The sequence below is a fragment of the Labrus mixtus genome, chromosome 8 (assembly GCF_963584025.1).
Source record: "Labrus mixtus chromosome 8, fLabMix1.1, whole genome shotgun sequence".
Lineage (NCBI taxonomy): Eukaryota > Metazoa > Chordata > Actinopteri > Labriformes > Labridae > Labrus > Labrus mixtus.
The window spans coordinates 20,111,106-20,129,708 of record NC_083619.1 but is presented as its reverse complement, the minus strand read 5'-3'; the positions used below and the strand labels follow the sequence as shown (position 1 = coordinate 20,129,708).

At 38.0% G+C, this 18,603-nt stretch overlaps 1 protein-coding gene across 1 annotated transcript; it reads right to left on the bottom strand.

Moving 5' to 3' along the window:
- Nucleotides 1-602: 602 nt before the first annotated feature.
- On the bottom strand, nucleotides 603-15,727 carry LOC132979312 (uncharacterized). Its single transcript, XM_061045020.1, has 25 exons — nucleotides 15,540-15,727; nucleotides 13,362-13,491; nucleotides 12,962-13,129; nucleotides 12,640-12,777; nucleotides 11,897-12,048; nucleotides 11,586-11,689; nucleotides 11,301-11,490; nucleotides 9,966-10,097; nucleotides 9,717-9,860; nucleotides 9,487-9,622; nucleotides 8,583-8,733; nucleotides 8,205-8,347; nucleotides 7,775-7,886; nucleotides 7,610-7,673; nucleotides 6,081-6,284; nucleotides 5,637-5,782; nucleotides 5,363-5,481; nucleotides 4,324-4,445; nucleotides 4,101-4,198; nucleotides 3,753-3,889; nucleotides 3,437-3,561; nucleotides 2,831-2,976; nucleotides 2,221-2,323; nucleotides 1,330-1,466; nucleotides 603-1,199 (listed from the first exon to the last, which is right to left on the bottom strand). The coding sequence occupies exons 1-25, from the start codon at nucleotides 15,552-15,554 to the stop codon at nucleotides 1,085-1,087; spliced, it is 3,231 nt and encodes a 1,076-aa protein (XP_060901003.1). The 5' UTR covers nucleotides 15,555-15,727; the 3' UTR covers nucleotides 603-1,084.
- Nucleotides 15,728-18,603: the final 2,876 nt, after the last annotated feature.

Here is an 18,603-nt window from a genome sequence, read left to right as displayed (position 1 = left end):
AAGTGAAAAAGTTCAAGTGAGCTCTACAAAAGTCAAATGTAGCCAAACCATGAATGCATGAGCAAGAATGTCAAATGTTATACATTTAATTACTGAGAAACTCGCAGACTTTTTTCAAGTAACATTTTTAAAGCAGCTTGTTTATTTAAGGATCAGAACACTTCCTACATCAGTGGTCAACTATTAATCTACCCTTAGTGAAAAATAATGTCTTTAAGACTTTTACCTTTATGTTTTATTTGTATTGTTCTAAGTCAAAACTATGTATTCAATATTTTCACACATGTACATAACCACTCACAAACGTATTTGCACGGGACAGGTATTAAACAACGTAATTGTATAAAGCAAAAACACAAAAAAAGATGTCTCACTACTAGCAAAAGTCTTGTTGGTAACCATGTTATCGAGTAAAATTCTACTGTGTTAGCCTTACAGTGACCAATAGATGACCTGTCATGAAAGAAAGTTCTTACTGTTATACACCTGCAGAAAAATCACACTTACTGTATGCCATTGGATGGTCTGAATACTACATAAACTTCATTATGAATACTTCAAGAAACTGTTGTTTGTGAACTAAAGACCAAAGAAAAAACATGTTATTTGTCCACTTTCACTCTTTATTATTTTACAAATGCAAGTAGGTCGAATACAATGAACCAGAATCTTGATTTGTTTCACTCCAAGAAAATTATCACAAAATGTAGTCATGAAAAGTATTTTTATAGGTAAAATAGAGAACAATGACATTTGATAGAAAAACATCGAGCTTAAAGCAACAACTAATTCAAAAAGTGCTTTGAATAAAAAAAAAGACAAAGGTTGTCCCATCCAAACCTCCTCCTTTTTGAAAAACCTGTAATGCTTTATTATCTTTATTACTATTTTCAACTCCTATAAATGAAGTATCTTTTTAAACTCTAAAAAGGAAGTTGAACATAAACGTTGATATGATTGTAGGAAACATTAAGAGAACTGATTATGAACAGACATCAATTATTTAATGAACATCTCTTCACAAAGCAGAGTTTGCATTTAAGTACTAAGGCGGATCCGCTTCATTGTTTTTTTTTATTCAGAACTATTTAATTTGACGTGTTCGATGCTCCATCACCATTTTCTTCATGTCCTGGTCTGCTATGATGTCGCCCATTTCAAGTTCGTGTCCTTGTCCAGCTAGCGGCTCATACTGGTGTCTGCAAAGAGCATTTAGCCAAGTCATCTGAGGAAATGCCTTCTTAAATGGTTTCATAAGCAAATGTGTAGTTTTTGTAACTTTTAGCTAACTCACATTACATTCATGTCAACAGCTGTAAACAAACTCACTGTTTCAGGTGTTCCTCGATGGCCTTGCGTTCATACACCGTGCCGTAGACCGTTTTCACAGGATCAACAAACATCTTCTTGGTGAGTGGACAGATCAGATGTTGGGGTATGAACTGTGCCACCGGATCCACCATTTTCTTTAGAAGAAGAAGATTTACTTTATCAATCCCACAAGGGGAAATTCCATTTTTTAAAAGAAACAAGAGGAAATAAACATTACAAGACAATATGTTGTTAGGAAACAGTGAGGTTCTTCTTCATCCTTATCTGTCTATTTTGTAAATTACTTTGGACTGGTTTTCATGGGGAGACTAGAGACTGGGTTTAAGCTGTGTTTACTGGATTGTCCGATAGTCTTGAAGGCACCATTCCTGAGGTGCGCTCAGAGCGGTGCTCTGTCGCTTTAAATGACGTAATAAGACAGGTGAAGTGGCAGCTGACGGAGGACCCTTATGGACGCCGACTTTGAAGCTGTCGGACTTGACAGCTGACCCACTCCCACGAACTTGTTATTGAAACCAGCCATAACTTGTGAACTAACTACAACAAACAAAACTGAACTCAAACACAAAGCTTGGGCTCGTTGCTCTAAAAGCCGTCCGGTGCGATCAGGCCGCCGGTGGCCCGGCAGACCCGCGTATAGGTGAGCTGACCTAACCTTATGTTTTCCCTGTGTGAGAATCAGTCCTTTCCGTACCTGTCATCACTTGACTTCTCTGTCACACTTCAGGTTAGGGCTAGTTCTCATGTATGTATACTGTATGTGTAGCTGGTGCTAGCTCGTTACAATGTTAATTTAAAACCTGAAAGACACACTTTAACGTGTACCATACAGCCATACAAAAAGACAATGCCTCTTAGACATTGACAATTTTATAGGAGACCATTTACTTTTTCCATGTCATCCATTGACATCGCTGCAGTTTCCTCTGTCAGCTTCATGGCTTCTTGTTCATACTCCGCACGGCTCGTCATGAATTCCTCTGCCAAAATGCTAGGAAAAAGAACAAAAACATTTTGAAGTTATACACACTTGTGATGTTATATTTCACAATATGATTGTTCTACGGTCTTGTATCAACACCTCTGCAAAACCAGACAAATGGCATTAAATGAGCCACTGTACAAAACCAAATTATTTGGTTATTTCACTTTTTGACAAACCCTCATATTATATATACCGTGTGTATATATATATATATATATATATATATATATATATATCATAACTTTCTAACAGTAAGTGTCAAACTACCATCATCAAACACAAGTATTAAAAAAACATTCTGATAAGATGATATCCAAATCAAATAACAACTGATGAAATGTAACTACAGATTTCTAGAGGAGGTAAAACTGGTAATTATAAGAACAGACGGAAATCCAAATAGATAAATAACATCCTCATCACTAAAGATATTTCTGGGTTAATAATCAGCTTTGTTATCCACCTACCAGTCACCTCAAAGTGTGACTTGATTTAGCATGTGTGTAATCTCACCTGTCCAGAGGATCCTCAGGTTCAGGGACGATGAGCAGTCCATACACAGCTTCCAGGATTTCTCTCATGGTGATGTGGGCGTTGTAGTTGCGGTCAAATATGTTGTGGCAGATGCGTCCCACACTGTTGACGTTGCAGTGGTAGACCTGTTCTCACATTTAAAGAAAACAACTCAAGTGCAAACAGATAATATTACCTCTGAAGTTGTTTTTTTCAACGAAAAGTGTGCATGTTCATCATTCCCCAATTATTATAAATATTATAATACAGGGAGATCCTTTTCTAAGTCTGAAGACTTAAAATATGAGAAAAAAACCCACAAGCCCAAACAACAGTTGTGATTCTGTAAAAACAAAAGAAATAAAAAACAATAACAAAATTAAGCAAAAAGGAGTACCGGTAGCCTAGTGGTTAGTACGCGCTCCCCATGTACGGGGAGGCTATAGTAGGCTGTCGGGGTTCAAATCCAACCTGTGTCATTCCCCACTCTCTCCCTGATTTCTAAGACTATCCTGTACTGTCTCTAAAATAAACGCATAAAATTACCAAAATAAGCCTTGAATAAAAAAATGGGTAAAATATATAATAGTAATTTTATAAGGATACTTGTGTGACAAAGCGGACGAGTGGAGGCTTCACTGGGTAGTCAGGACCAAACTGGCAGTACAGCTCAAACACTCCTTTCTCATACGGTGTGTCCGGAGGACCTTGCATGAGAATCTTCCAGAAAGCTGAAGATTATAAACAAAGATTCAGCCTTGTTGGTTTTAGAAGCCCTTAGTCCAGTGGTTCCAAAAGTTTTTATGCCGCCCCCCCTTTAGCAGTGAAAATATTTTCAAGCCCCCTCATCATACACATCAACATACAGTAAACAGTCGTTTGCCCCATAAAAAGTGAAAAATTAAAAAAGCATGTCACTCACTGAAGTCTGACTCTGAGGGGAAAACTTTGAAGAAGGGATGTGGATCACAGTGCAGACTTTTCAGCTCCTCCATTATACGTTTGTCCTTCTCCAGAACCCAACCCTGCTTTGTCTCCTTAATCCTCTTCTTCAGAGCACTAATAAAAGAGATTATGAATAATTTAGAATCAGATGATGTGCAAACATTGTAAAGGCAGAAAATATTAGGGCTGGGAATATTTGAGTGTCTCACGATTTTGATTTTGATTCTTGGTGTCACAATTGGATTAAGAATCTATTTTCAATTTTAAAAAAATCTGGATTCATGATTCAAAGTCTATTTTTGAATTAGTCATTTGAATTACTCACCTCTCAGTCACTGTCACTTTGCTGTTTATCTGACTTGGCAACAAAGTCTCTGGACTTTCATCATACCCATGAGTAAGGAAGATGCTTGACAAAGAACTCTACAAGAGGATACATTAATAAGCACGTTAACTTGATGCAAAGTGTTTAAGCCTGTGTTAAAACAATTCCTTTCATTTCCATGTCTACTGAAAGGTTAATAATACCATAATTAATAAATACCAACCTCAGTGATGGAGGACGGGTCGAGTTTCTCCTTCAGTTTCCTCTGCTCCAAAGACAGAACCGTCTCAATCTCGAAGAGCTTCAGACCGTCTTTGGTTGTCTCTGGTTTGAAACAGCAGCCACCTTGAAGCGATGAGCATGTGTGGAAGAGAGATAAACAAGTGTTTAAATAACTGCCGTCATGTTATATCTAACACAACTTTTTTAAAGGAGCATTATGCTGACACGAAATGTTTAAAATTGGTACTTCAGTCCAAATGCTGTTTTCCCCCTAGCCCCTCCTCCTTAACGCCGATGCGCAAGCGGGTTGCCATGTCGCAGACATGGAAGCTTCAGTGTTTAGCCAGCTCTGCATTAGTCTTGAAATGTTTCTGCGCTCTAACTTCTATCCATTTTAAAAAGCCTCTCCAATATTTATTCTAGTTTAACCACATTTCTGCTCGTGGAGCTTATTAGAAAAATGCTGAGGCTCTTTAGGTCGGATAGAATCAGTTATGTCTGAACCAGTTCTCCTGCCTGCTTCTATCGTTGCGACACCTGTTGGTTTGCTGTGATAACTGGTCTCATATCTGGCAAACCGAGGGGCATCCGAAACTGCTGTGTGGGAGTGCCTTAATAAAACCACCTACCTTCTCTAGTCAAAACAAATACAGACCATTCTGGACCGGAATCAAAACTTAGGAGGACATACTGGCTGCTGCATTGTTATCAGAAAAGCCAGCACTTTAATGTAGCATGTTTTCTTAATGTCTGATGATATAATAAGGTCCTTTTCACATTTAATTCAGTAGATATCTATCTCATATTAATCCTTTAAAGTCAATGTTTGGCCTGCCAATTGAGATTTTAAAAAATGTAAGGCTAATTTGTTTCAACAAGTTGTAATGGCTAAAAAAACACAGATGCACACACCAAACCTTCTTTACAACCGCTGAAAACATCATCTAATCATGTGATAAAGGGTCCTTCTGATCTTGTCTTAGTATTCTTATTCTCCTCACTAACTCCATAATTGAAGCTGTGTTTCAGAGATGTCATACCTGTTCCATTGCTGATTCCATGCAGAATGTTGTTCTCCACATTTCCAAGGAGGATTGAATCCACAATAATGTCTGATTTTAGCAGTTTGACTGTAATAGGGACTGGCTCCATTGAGGATCTATGGAAAGTTTTGAGGCTACAATATCAGCTCCCTTGAAATCATTGTGAAGTCATTAAACTGTGAGCACCGAGAAAATAAAAAATCAGGAGTCAAAATGCATGAATCATAAGGTTGGCAATAACAAGATAGGTTAGAAAAAAAATGACATTTACCCAGAATCATTTCCATCAGTGAGACACATGATGCGGAGTCTACAATCTGGGAATCTCGCCTTGACCTTTTCCAGCTCAGATGCCCCACGTCTCAGGGCGTCATACAGCAGAGTACAGCCACTTGCCTCGATGTTACGAATGTGCTCCTACATAAAGTTAACTTAAGTTTTCATTTCCATTGGGATTCAAATTTTTAATCACACCTGTGATATATTGACCACATAGTAATTTCTTTATATTTCAGATGTGATACAGTGTTTAGAGAATCACTTAATATGAGACTCTGTTCAGATATGTAGTGCGGATATGCAGTGTTCCATTTTTGTGTGAACATGGCCAAGTCAATGACTGAATGTTACAAGTGTCCACTTCATCAAAACACAACACCCAAGTGCAAATTTTACTAAAAGAAAAAGGAACAATCAAAGACAAAACTGAATTCACCTTGAACTTTTCCAGATTTTCAGTGAATGTGTGGAGAGTCTTCACCATGGAGTCGAATTTCACGAGGCCAATGATATGATGAAAATCATAAGCCATGGTCCTTGTTGCAAAGTTGTCGAAGAGCTCTTTTACAGCATGAATCTTCTTTATTTCAGCACTCTCATAGCACTCTTCCTCCATAGAGGAGCTTGTGTCGATCAGCACCTAACAAAGTTCAAGTCAAAAGTATTTGATAATAAATTGAATTCATATAGCAACAATTAGAATACAAGACAAAACAAAAACAAGACTGAGACAAGTAATGATGGGAGTCCGATGGAGAGGCAGAGTTACGAGAGGTTGTAGGCTGTGGTAAACAAATGTTTGAGGATTTTTTTTAATTTGTCCAATGAAATCCATGATCAACAGTTAACTTATCTGCATAGTTTGCACAGTTAAGTTTACATCTCAGATAGCGACACAAGAAACCGTTTAACGAGCCGAAGAGACGTGAACAGTCTGCAGAGAGTCAGACAGAGCAGAGCTCAGACAGTCAGTGAGTGGAGATATAACCCCGATGTTTAAAATGTTGCTGTCGGTGTTTTCTGCTCTCTCTCGGTTTTTAAAAGTTATTATCAAGCTTCTCCACCCGAAGCTCACCTGTTGTGATAACCAAATTTATAGGGATTAAGTTTAACGACGTTACACGTTGAGAGTGAGTAACCATGGTGACTGTCTGTCTCTCAATCAACAATGTCCTGCCCCCTCTATGAATTAAACTCTTCTGTCAGTAAAACTTACTTTGATCATGTGTCACAGAATGAACACGTTCTGTATTATGTTTGATTATATAAACCAAACTAAAGTTATTCCTAAACTGGCATAAAATGACCAATTGACCAATTCTCCATTGATGTCATAAAAAACAACAAAGCCTATAAACAAAGGCTGCAGGTATATGAAGCTACAAATGTAGGAACTCTGCAGGGCTAAAATAGAACAGAAACACAAGAACTTGAAGTCTACATGCATCACTGCATGAAAATGTTCCTGATGAACATAAAAAGAGGACACATAACTAAATCATCATTTCAAAGTGGTGAGGAAAACCTTCAAATTGTGCAGAAATATTGATCAAATTGAGGGAAAGACGTTTCTGTTGCTAAAGATGTTCCGGGTGAGACCTCCAGACCCCCTACAAAAATGTTTTTCAAATAGACTAAACTTGTCAGCACAGTTTTTGTGCATTTAAAAACATTATACAGGGAAATAAGTTTGGTTGAACTGGTCAGTAACTTACAAATTTGTCTAAAGATCAGTATGAAAAAAATCGTGATAAAATCATGATCGTGATTTTGGCAAAAATAAATTGTGATATGATATTTTTCCCATATCACCCACCCCTAGCAGCAAGAGCATTTTGGGGTTCAGTGTCTTGTGACATCTTTTTAACTACTACAGGAACAGTGGCTCTGAATTTTTTTTTAGCTGTAATGAAATAATCAAGCAAAATAAATTTGAAATAAGACATGAGACAGTCAAAGTGTTACCAGTATAGCCTCTGCTGGAGTCCTGCTTGTGACAAATGTTCCGTCATCTCTGTGATCACCAGTCCTGTGTTAAACGTCAAATACACAACAATCAGCACATTGTATCAAAGTGCTCCCTTGATTCTGGGAAACATCAGGTGGATATGAGACACTGAGATACTTCACCTGGCTGCCAACTGATTCACATCTTCTATTCTGACTTTGCCATTCAAACAATCACGCACTCTAATCATATCAGCGGATCCTTTGTCTTTGTACAGACACACCCCAAGGTTGTCTATCAAAGAAAAAGAAGATTTTAAATGACAAATTCAAACATTATGGTCTTAAATATCAAAGGTAGTAAATAAAAGTAATGGTATTGTCTTTCATATTGGTCAAGATTCAGAATCATTAACAAACATTTCAGAATTTTCTTAGTTGATCCTCAATAATAATCTACTTCATGAAGAAACAAAAATGTAAAAAAAAAAAAAAGTATTTCCCTCTGAATGGGCTAATAAAGAAGTAGGTAGTGCCTCAAATTATTCCAATGTACTTTACAAAAGTGCGAAAAGTGCAAATACATTCGAAACACAGAGATTTTATGGAGTACCTTTAGTCAGCAGAACAAGGCGATTCCCACACTGTCCCAGCTCCTTCAACTGTAGAGGTGGGGTCACATTGAGCCACTGATTGGAGGGAGTTTTTAATTCTTCCACCATGCATCCAAAAGTATTCTCCATATTTATCTGAAAGCTGTCATTTAATTGCAAAAAGATAGACCTGAATAAAGGCTCAATTCTTAATACAGAGTTTTAAAAAAAAAAAACTTTTATCAATCTTCTGATAAATATTGACTCTCTTGGTATAAGATGTAGCATATATTAATGTATACTAAGTATGCCACAGTATCTGATAAGGATCTGGAAAAACACAGAAATATTAGATATTCTAATTTAACAGAGAAAAGTACAAATTTGATGGTACAAACTTCTGGCCAATCGTCTTGTTATGGTCGATCCAAAGAGGATAGGTTTTGATGTATGGTGGCAAACTGAGCAAGATTTTTTCAATGTCACTGGCTCTCTGTAAAGATGTTTCTCGCAAAATCTCTTCAGTGCAATTTGGAATTTTCTCCCCATCTGAGAGGAGAGAAGAATCAGAACAAACAGAAAATACATAAAGTGAAGATGACTGTATGGTTAAATTACTGTTAAGTGGTTTTCAGAACAACAGGATGACACCTTAGGCTGGAGATATACTTGCTTGGGGTACAACACCAGCTGCATAATGAGCGTGATTGTTCACATACTTCATTATGCACTAAACAAGTTAGTAGAGGATTCCTCTAGAGGGCACACCAGAGAGCTCAGGCCGTATGGAACTACCTGATGCAGATGTGGATTATTTTGGTCTATCAACCAGTCTGAAAAACTTTCTGCCATTGTTGTCTCCGCTGCTGTGTCAAACCCTTACATCCCCTCTGTCTGCCCCTACAGTTCATGTGCATACTACGTCTTGTGACTGCAAAGCTTACATTTTTCAGGACGTGCAAAGCCAACGCTGCAAACAGAAGATGGGGTTGCGAGGCCGTTGCGAGCAAGTATATCTCCGGCCTTATAGGGTGTTTGACATTAATGAGGTTTCATATTATACACGAATGTCTTTAGGTGCCAGTGAATGCTCCTCTATAAAGCTCACTGCAGCCCTGTCCTATGTTCTTCACAGTATTCAAAATATAGCAGCTCATTAAAAGGGCTGAAAACGTAAACATCTAGCTGCATAGACCAGACTACCTTTAGAAAAACAACAATTTTGCTCTCATATTGACTATAAATATAAATTAGTGTCTGCACTTAGAAAAGGTTGATGACCTGTCATACTTTTCATTTTACCTTTGATTTTCTGGAGAACGTTTGCCTGTTCAAGGGCATCAGGTACTCCAGGCACTCTGACTGGTTCACAGAAACGGCTGCCATCATCAGACTGAAGAGTGATGAGTGCGTAGTTCTCACGGTCTGATGTCAGTTTCTGTCAAAATAAGGCGAACAGATAATGTCAAAAATCTCTAGAATTACTTTTCTTACCCTTGACAAGTTCATATCAAACATTTCTATCGTCATACCTGAGCTTCTGATCTGAGATGTGCCCAGCAGTACAGAGAATTCTCAAAGACATCCAGGTCCTCAATGATTTTCTTCCCTCGTTGTGTTCCGAGTTGAGGCAAAAGCTCCCTGAAGAGCACGTACAAGCCTTCAACAACTGCAATCTACAACAAAAACAAACGCAAAAACATCTGGAGAAACGGCTACTGGTGAAGCACACACAGAAAGAATAAGAATAAAAATAACAATTCTAACTCCTTATTGTTTACCTTCTGATTCCTGGTAATTATTTCGTTTCTGCAAAGTAACTGATGCAAACTTTGGGCGAGAGGGTTACATCCAGTCAGTTTTCGTACGCAGGAAATCAGCTTCTTCAGCTCTTCTGTTGCACAATTAGGTTTCTATGTGACAAAAAATGTATTTCACATCATCATTTAGTCCGGATGGCAGTGTATAATGAATTATAGCAAATGTTTTGCTAGTTTTGCCATCTTTTCAGACCAGTGTTATGACTTCTAGAGCCATGCTTGCAGATCTTTGAGCTGAAGGAAAATACCAGTATTGCGGCTATATCGGCCTTTTGCAGGTCGTCAAAAAAGTTTGCCGCGAGGGACTAAACACGGGAGTGAAGCTGTGACGCGCTGTCGCTATAAATGACTTCCAGATACAAGATGCTTCAGTCATTTATTCTTCTAAAACAAAACAAGATACTACAAACGCTGTTTTCGGATCATCAAATAAACTTGCGATCGCAGTGCAGTGTAGTGTGGCGGTCAACAGAAATTGTCTCTTCCCACGCTCACCCCCTCTCTCCGTCCAAGCCAAAAACCAGGTGAACAGGTGAGTGCGGCCCATATAATCACTGCCATCACCACGAGATTTCCGGTGAACACACCCACCAACAGTAACAAGCAGACCGTAAACAATAAACAAATCAGTAAACAACCCATGACACCAAATACACAATCAACTTACATTTATGGCTCCTACAACCAGCATGCTAACCATAAGGGTTCTCAAAATTGTTCCTTCGATACTTTTTTCAATACCATGTTTTAAAACAATCCCCTCTGTTTTTTTAAATGATCAAAAGTAATGAAAAAGTACAGAAGCTTTAAAAAACCTAAAGATTAAGAGGTCTGTATACTGACCTGTGACTGACATGGTGTTAAAGTTATGTTTATGTCTCTTACAAACCGACAGAGAGCAGGAGGAGGAGTAGTCTACATTGCACTAATGCGTTAGCAACGTTTTGGGATAATGTGTAGGACTTTGCAATTTTGGTAATAAAAAGCAAGGAATCATGCAAAATTGGGTGCCGAAAACTTCTATTTTTGTTGCTGTGAAAACAGGTATTAATATTATTTGACTTTTACAAGAATTATATTGAAATTTATAGCATCACAAATAACTGTTTAGATATTGGTGGTGAACCAACGAACTGTCCAACATTGCCATTCCTGAAGTTACTCTGCTAGTATTGATGATAACATGTTGATAGTGCCTGTAGTGTCTGTGCCATTTTGTATGAAAAAGCATATAAAGAAGTAGTGAGTCATCAAATGCACAGTAGTACTGCTCATGTATCAAAAAGTAAAACTTACCAGAACATGAAGTGAAGACAGCAACACACTGATTCCTTTCTGGGTTTGTTTTACTGAAGGCACAACGTCGTCAATGAAGAATGTCTCATTATGTGGGGTGTCATCCGAAAAGGAGGACAAAGAGAAGTAAACTGTGGACTTCTCTGAGATTTCACAACTCTGCAGGGTGTCACCAACAGCATGTGCACCTCTGTAAACACAAGAGAAGAAGATAATGTATGTGTGGGCTAATAAATCTGACTGTTAGAAAAACGATCAATACTTGTTGTAGAAAGTCTAAATTACTTGTAACAAAGGACGTGTGCTGGGATTCCACTTTCATTTGCCAACTTGAGTCGCAGGCTGGTGATGGTGTCACTTTCTAAGTTCACCGACAACTCAAAATCACCCTGCATGACAATAGAAACACAACAACAAAACAATAACAAAAAGATTTGGTATAATCCTAAAATGAAAAATTATCAGACATCAATATGGGAAATTACTTATGTAATTTGTGATCCCCTAAATATTTTAGGAGAAAAGGTCAATAGATTGAGTAATACATTAAAGATATCCATCAATCATGGTTTAATATGATCTGCGTTAAGTCTCACCTTGAGCATTATGTGGCAGCGCACCACGTCATCTCCATTGGTTTTAGCAACCTCTCGCTTTGGCTGCCGTGGAGCCTGTCTCAGGTTTTCTTTTGGTGTGAAGATGGCGTAAATAATAGATCCATTTTGAAGATGTCTCTCCTTTAAAGACCCTGCATGAAGACATAAACATTTATGTTAATATATTGAACTTGTTAGCAGACAGCTTTCTATTTGTAAATCCAACAGATACAGACCAACCAATACCATACCAAGAGAGAGCGCGCGAGAGTGCACAGAATTTTAAACTGCCTGAGTACTCGGCGAGTTCATGAAACATAACTAAATACCTTGATTGTGCTGGGCGGACCTGAGGAAGCTACAGGTGAAACACGTTGTTTGCGCACACTAAAAATATAGTAAAGTTATTTTTGAGTGTGCCACGGACGTCTGATTTTTTATTCGTGGTATGTTCCTGCAACTGTGAGCACCTGGGAGCGTGTTTAGGCTGTGCACGGGGGAACCCTCTTGACCATTTAGATAACTAAATACCTCTAGACTCCTAACGGAATATCGAGTGGAACTTTTCAAAATTGGAGGCATACTCCTGGTGTTTGTGTCTGTGCGTGTGCCTGGATAAGTGGAGCAGATTAACAACACTTAACACTTTTGATATAAATACAAACCTAATATTAAAATATAGCCTAAGATAATATATATATATATATATTTTTAAGTATGTCGACCCCCTGCCCTTTGCTCACAAGTGTTGAAGAAGGGATCGTCTGTCAGGGGCATCCCATCGATTGTGTAGAGACAGACTCCTTTTGCATTGCTGACATTTTCAAGATGGCTGATCCTTAACATCAGGTCCTCCACAGTGTTTTGTAATGGATCCATATCTGGAATATCAAAGATGACCTTTGTTACAATGTTCTCTGGTTGTCTGCAAAGTCTGCACTATGATCACTGTAACCACATCCTATTTCAAACAACACAACACATTGTGTGATTAACAACTCAGTGGCGTGTCAAAGTTCATCCAGTGGTCATAAATAGTTTATCAAAACGATGTTGTACTCCTACCTTTAATTTCTTTTAGTTGAGGACATTTGGGATACGTGTACTTCAGACAGAATGGCTCCAATGATTTCTGCACAGGGGCCACAGTTTGAACTTGGCGCTCTGGAGCTCTGAGTCTTCGAACGTCGTTTTTCATTGCTGAAAAACGGTTCTTCTCTACTTGACTTAAACCTTGAAGAATTAAATCAAAAAATGGTCTTTGAGTAATTTGTGTATAGCTTCTAGATCATTGTTATTATAATTCAGACTTTTTATCCAACTAGTTTCACAGTAGGCTACACAGCAGAAAGAAAATCCACAGTTATCATGCCATTCCCATTTTCTTATCTATTTATCATGTGTCCTTTTTTTCACTAGGTGGAAAAAAATATTGACAGTGTCTTTAGGTTGAGGTTCACCATACCCATGCTGGTTAGATCTTCATCTGTGACACCGTCAAGGAAATCTCTCTCATCCTTCACCCCCAACTGGAAAAACTGGTTGTAGTAAGTTTCCAGTCTGAACTTCTCAAGTATGTTATAGATCGCACCCATCTGAACAATGATATCAAAAAAGACAACATAGAAAGAATAATCCTTATTCAAGTGTCAATGTTGTGTCTGTTACAGCTTGAAAAAACATCCACTGTACACATAGATTACATCAGTATCACTTACCGTGATATGTTCCATAAATAAAGGTTACATAGGAAGAAACAGTGCAGTTCAATTGTTCTGGGTTGATTATACCATACAACACAATGCACTTTATTGTCTCCTTGGGCAAATTTGTCTTGGACTCAAAGTGCTGCAAACATTCAGCTGCTTACACATCAGAATCAATAAAAACAATAGAAACAAACACAAACCACACACAAAATATTTTGCACATTACCCTTATTGCACACGATCTGCATAAAACAACATAAGTAGGAGAAAAGACAAAAAAAAGCTCAGGAAATATAAGAACACCATGACGCTATTGCACAACCCATACCACCTTAATTCTGATCGACTAGTTATTTGATTCTAAATCTGTGTCTTCTGTGGCGTGATGCGTTTAAGGTGCTGTTGAAACATCATTGTGTTTGCATATCAAAGGCTGCAAATACAGAAAGCCAATTGTCCTTCCTTAAATACAACAGTCTTACTCTGTGTAGCCCCACACGGTTAACCAAGACACGGGGACAAAACTCAGACATTTTTAAAAACAAAAATGACCAACATGAATACAGAACAAAGTCTGTGAACATGCACGTGTATGATGACTTCAGTAAGTTATATGACAATGCTACTTATATGCATGGTCTTCTTATTTAAATGCTAGCATGAGAACACCCACAATAGCAATCATTTTGAACAAAGAAAAATTTGATGATAGGTCACTCAAACCCAGAGTTAGTGAACAAATTGTAACTTTCTGGTGAAATAATCAATATTGAAATATGAAAGGGGTCACCAAAGACATTATAAGTCATCTACAGGGTAACAATCAAGCCAGTGTAAATGTACATGTGTTGTCTCAAAACGTTTTAATATAAGCAATACACACAAAACAAAACGAAAAGGTATCTCAAACCTTATTTTATAAGTGTCTCATGGTGTTTCTAATGCTAGTATATTATCACCCTCTAGCAAATCAACACATTCTGGTTCATTTAATGTCCAATAACTAATGTTAGCTGACACATCATACAACAAAAGATTATACATAGAGACTAACTTTATGAACATCCATTGTGAGTAACCCAGTTAGCTCTAAAAGCGAGATTCAAAACTACTCTCTGTGATGCTTTTATTTTGCTTTTCTTATTGCCTTACGCCTCAGCCTCTTTATTTCCAGTCTTCAAATATAATGTGCTTTTATTTTGAAAAACTGCAAAGGGGATTTCTGCTACATCGTCAGGTTATGGGAGTAAATAAAAACAGCTAAAAGAATAACCAAGAGGAGAAAATGTTACACTTACGTGGTTTTGTGAGGTGGATTTATCTTAAAAACATCTGTTTGAGTGACTAACTCTGTTTCAGAAGGACGCTACATGTTTCCATTTGTTATCGCTGAGCTCTGACTCAGTGATAAGTGACAGGAGGATTAAATGCACGTAACTTTGCCATGCTTCAACTGTAACCGAACAGCTACGATTGGCTTAATTTGTCACTTAATAAATCTTAATTGACCAATAGGTTTTCATCGATGACTCCACTGGTAGAAAGTGTGGGGGGTGAAAATACATTTCAGTGAAAGTGTGGGTGTCGCAACACCCACGGGTGAGACGCGCCTGGCATTTTTAAACAACACAACTTCTGATCGAATTCGGTCTATGTTAGCAAATGTGAAATTATATATTTAAAATAATTAAACTACAACCTTGAAATGAACATATTAACTTGCTGTATGAGACCTACAGTCTATGATGTGTGGACTTTAACCTTGGGAGTTTATGATTCTACAGTAAGGCACAAATGAGCAAAACCATTTTTTTTACTGAAGACTAAAAGCTTGGAGAAGAAGAAAAAAAACATAATCTGTTCTGACGGTAAAGTGCTATGTAGCCTAATGCATAAGTAAACATCGAAAAAGTAAAAAAACAACAACATCTTACCTTGACTACTATCATGGATCTTGTGAAACTAACACATAAAAGTTAAGTTTCGATTTACGCTACTTGAGACTGTGCCTGAAAATGAAACTAATGGACATGTCAACAACTTAAGACCGATCTGCTGCTGAGTCTGGCAACATCGTCCGGTGGAGAGGTATCAGAATGAGTCTTGCCAGCTAATGTAGGATGGACGACGTTTTCTTCATCACCATCACCTGTAGGCCTATACACATTGTATTCACAGAAGTAAAGCTGAAATGGAGTGCAAGAAATAAAGCAAGCCCCTTTAAGTGTTTAACCACTGTGCCACCAGGTGGTAGCATTATACCAAAACGTTGTTACATGGATTTACCTGCAACTGTAGGTTCAGGTTTCTCTAATTGACTCCGACATTTTTTGTTTCATATTTTCCTGCAGGAGAAAAACATTAGACATCAACATCACTGTAAACATTAGGTTGTATCTGAAACATACCTACATCTACCCACATAACAGTGTGAATGAGTCCACGCGCGCCCTCTGCTGGGCCCCCTGCAGACTTGAGCGATGCAGCCCGTGTATTGTTGTCAGTGCACTAGTGCAGTTTCCATGATAAGTTTGCTTAAAACACAAACTTTACCCACACATTCACCCTAAGACAAGCTAAAAATGTAGCCTACTCGTGTGTAGGTTGCTTAACAACAGTTAGCTCAATTATTTGTTTCTATATTGTATGTTATGTGAGCTTATTACTGCAAGATTGGCTGAGAGACCTTATGCTTCTTTTGTTATCAGAATAAACAGGCGAGCTGGTGTCAAACGTGAAAGTTTATGCATGATTCATCACACAACCCAAGAGAGTAGAGCACACAACTGCTACATACACACCGACTGCACAGCTGAACTACAGCTTACTTTAGATTATCTCATGATGATTACCTCCTTTTAGAAGTGTGGGTGTATTGATACTGATTGAAACTTCCCTGACTACTATATATATTTTTCTGTCAGAGTAGCAGGGTACAAACAACTCCATGACTTTTATTATCACAGAAAGTCTACCCTAACGTTGTTAAACATGTTCAAGGTGTATATCTGTCTTACTGACAATGTTTGAGTGACTTGCACAGTAATATATTTAATGTTCTATTTTGGTAGTCAACACAGTATTTTATTTTTTTTGACTGATGGAAAGAGGAGTACAGCATTTATTTAAATTTTGTCACTATCAAGTATTTGTTCAATCGAACGCCACAACTTCTGTAACATAAAAGTATTTTTCTCACAACACACATTTTGAAGCAGAGGGGCGACTGTGAAATGTTTCAGTGCAAAAAAAAACAACACAATGACCAAACACAGCTTTGACATTATTCCCTTTCTTTTCATTTTTGACACAAAAAAGTGAAGCACGAACCTCACTTGTATCTCTCTGCAACAGGCCTAGCAGACTATCTTCTTGTTTTTGTCTTGTCAGTGTCTGACTTCAAGTTGGCACTCTTGGAGGAGGGACCGGCTGGTGTAACTTGCCAATAAACTCCAGCTCCCTCTTTGCCTCTTGGACTTTTTTCTGCTGACTTGTGGTTCCCTCAGGTGGTCTTTTATGGGAAGTGAAGTATTGTTTATTTAACTGTTTAGGTCCTGGCCTGGTGGTGTCCCCTCTCAAAACACCATTTCTATTTCTGTCCATACTGTTGTTGCTTTCTCTGGGGCCAGTCTGTGGATGAGAGTTACTAGACTGAATGTTGCTCGTCTTCACCGTTGCTGACACTATACCACCTCCACAGGTTTTAGTCTGTCCCTTATTTTTTGTCTTTGTGCTCCCTGTGGTTGGCACTGAATGGTCAGAACAATTGCTCCTCCAGGAAGGACTTCTTCTTCTCTCTCTTTGTGGTGATGAATCACATTCTAAGCTGGTGCTATGAATCCTGTAATGGGATGACTGATGAGTGTCAGGGATGGGTGAGTTTTTTGATGTTTCTATGTGCAAACCAGGACTTGATGCAAAAAATCAAATCCAAGCAAGTGTATTCGTCTAATTATTGGTCAGAAACATCTAGTCCCACTTCTTTTAGCTCTTGCACTAATGTCAAAACAAGGCCTGCATTGATTGTAATAAGTAAAAATATCTGTTAATGAGGCAAGCACATTTGACTTTTTGAGTGTCTTGAAATAAGATGTACTAACTATAAATAGTACATCGCTTTTCAAGACTTTACTTAAGTAATAAGTAACCAGTAGCAGTCAAAGACAAAACTGGTAAAATATCCAGCAGTGAGAACTACAGACCAATTGCCCTGGCTAGTATACTCTCAAAAGTATTAGAACTAATACTCTTGGATCACCTTCAGGAATACATTGCGACAACAGACTACCAATTTGGTTTTAAGAATAAACACTGTACAGACATGTGTATATATGCTCTGAAGGAAGTTGTTAACATGTACAGGAGGAAAAACTTGACTATATTCATGTGTTTTCAGGATGGGTCCAAAGCCTTCGATAGAATAAATCATGGTAAATTATTTATGAAATTACATAACAGAGGGGTCCCCCCTTATTTGATAAGAATATTGCATTCCTGGTATTTGCATCAATCCATATGCGCCCGATGGGGCAGGAGTATATCGGCACCCCTTTCAGTGACCAATTGGGTCCGACAAGTTGGAATTCTATGTATATGGACGATCTCTCTGAACAGCTTAAAGCTTATAAGACTGGTTGTATGGTGGGAGAAAGAATTGTTAACCATTTGATGTATGCTGATGACTTAGTAATCTTGTCACCTTATAGTGCTGGCCTACAGCAACTTCTAAAAATCTGCCTGAGTTATGGAGTGCAGTGTGACATAAAGTATAATAGTAAGAAGACCGTTGTCGTGATATAAAAGCAAAGGACGATTGAAAGCAGAATTTTCCTTTGTTCTTTATCTCTGATCATCCCTGAGTGTGGTAGATAAAGTCAAATATCTGGGACATATTATCAGGAATGACTTGAGTGATGATGTGCAGCGTCAGTGCCGCAAATTGTATTCTCAAGCTAATATGCTGGCACAAAAATGTTCAATGTGCTCAGACAATGTTAA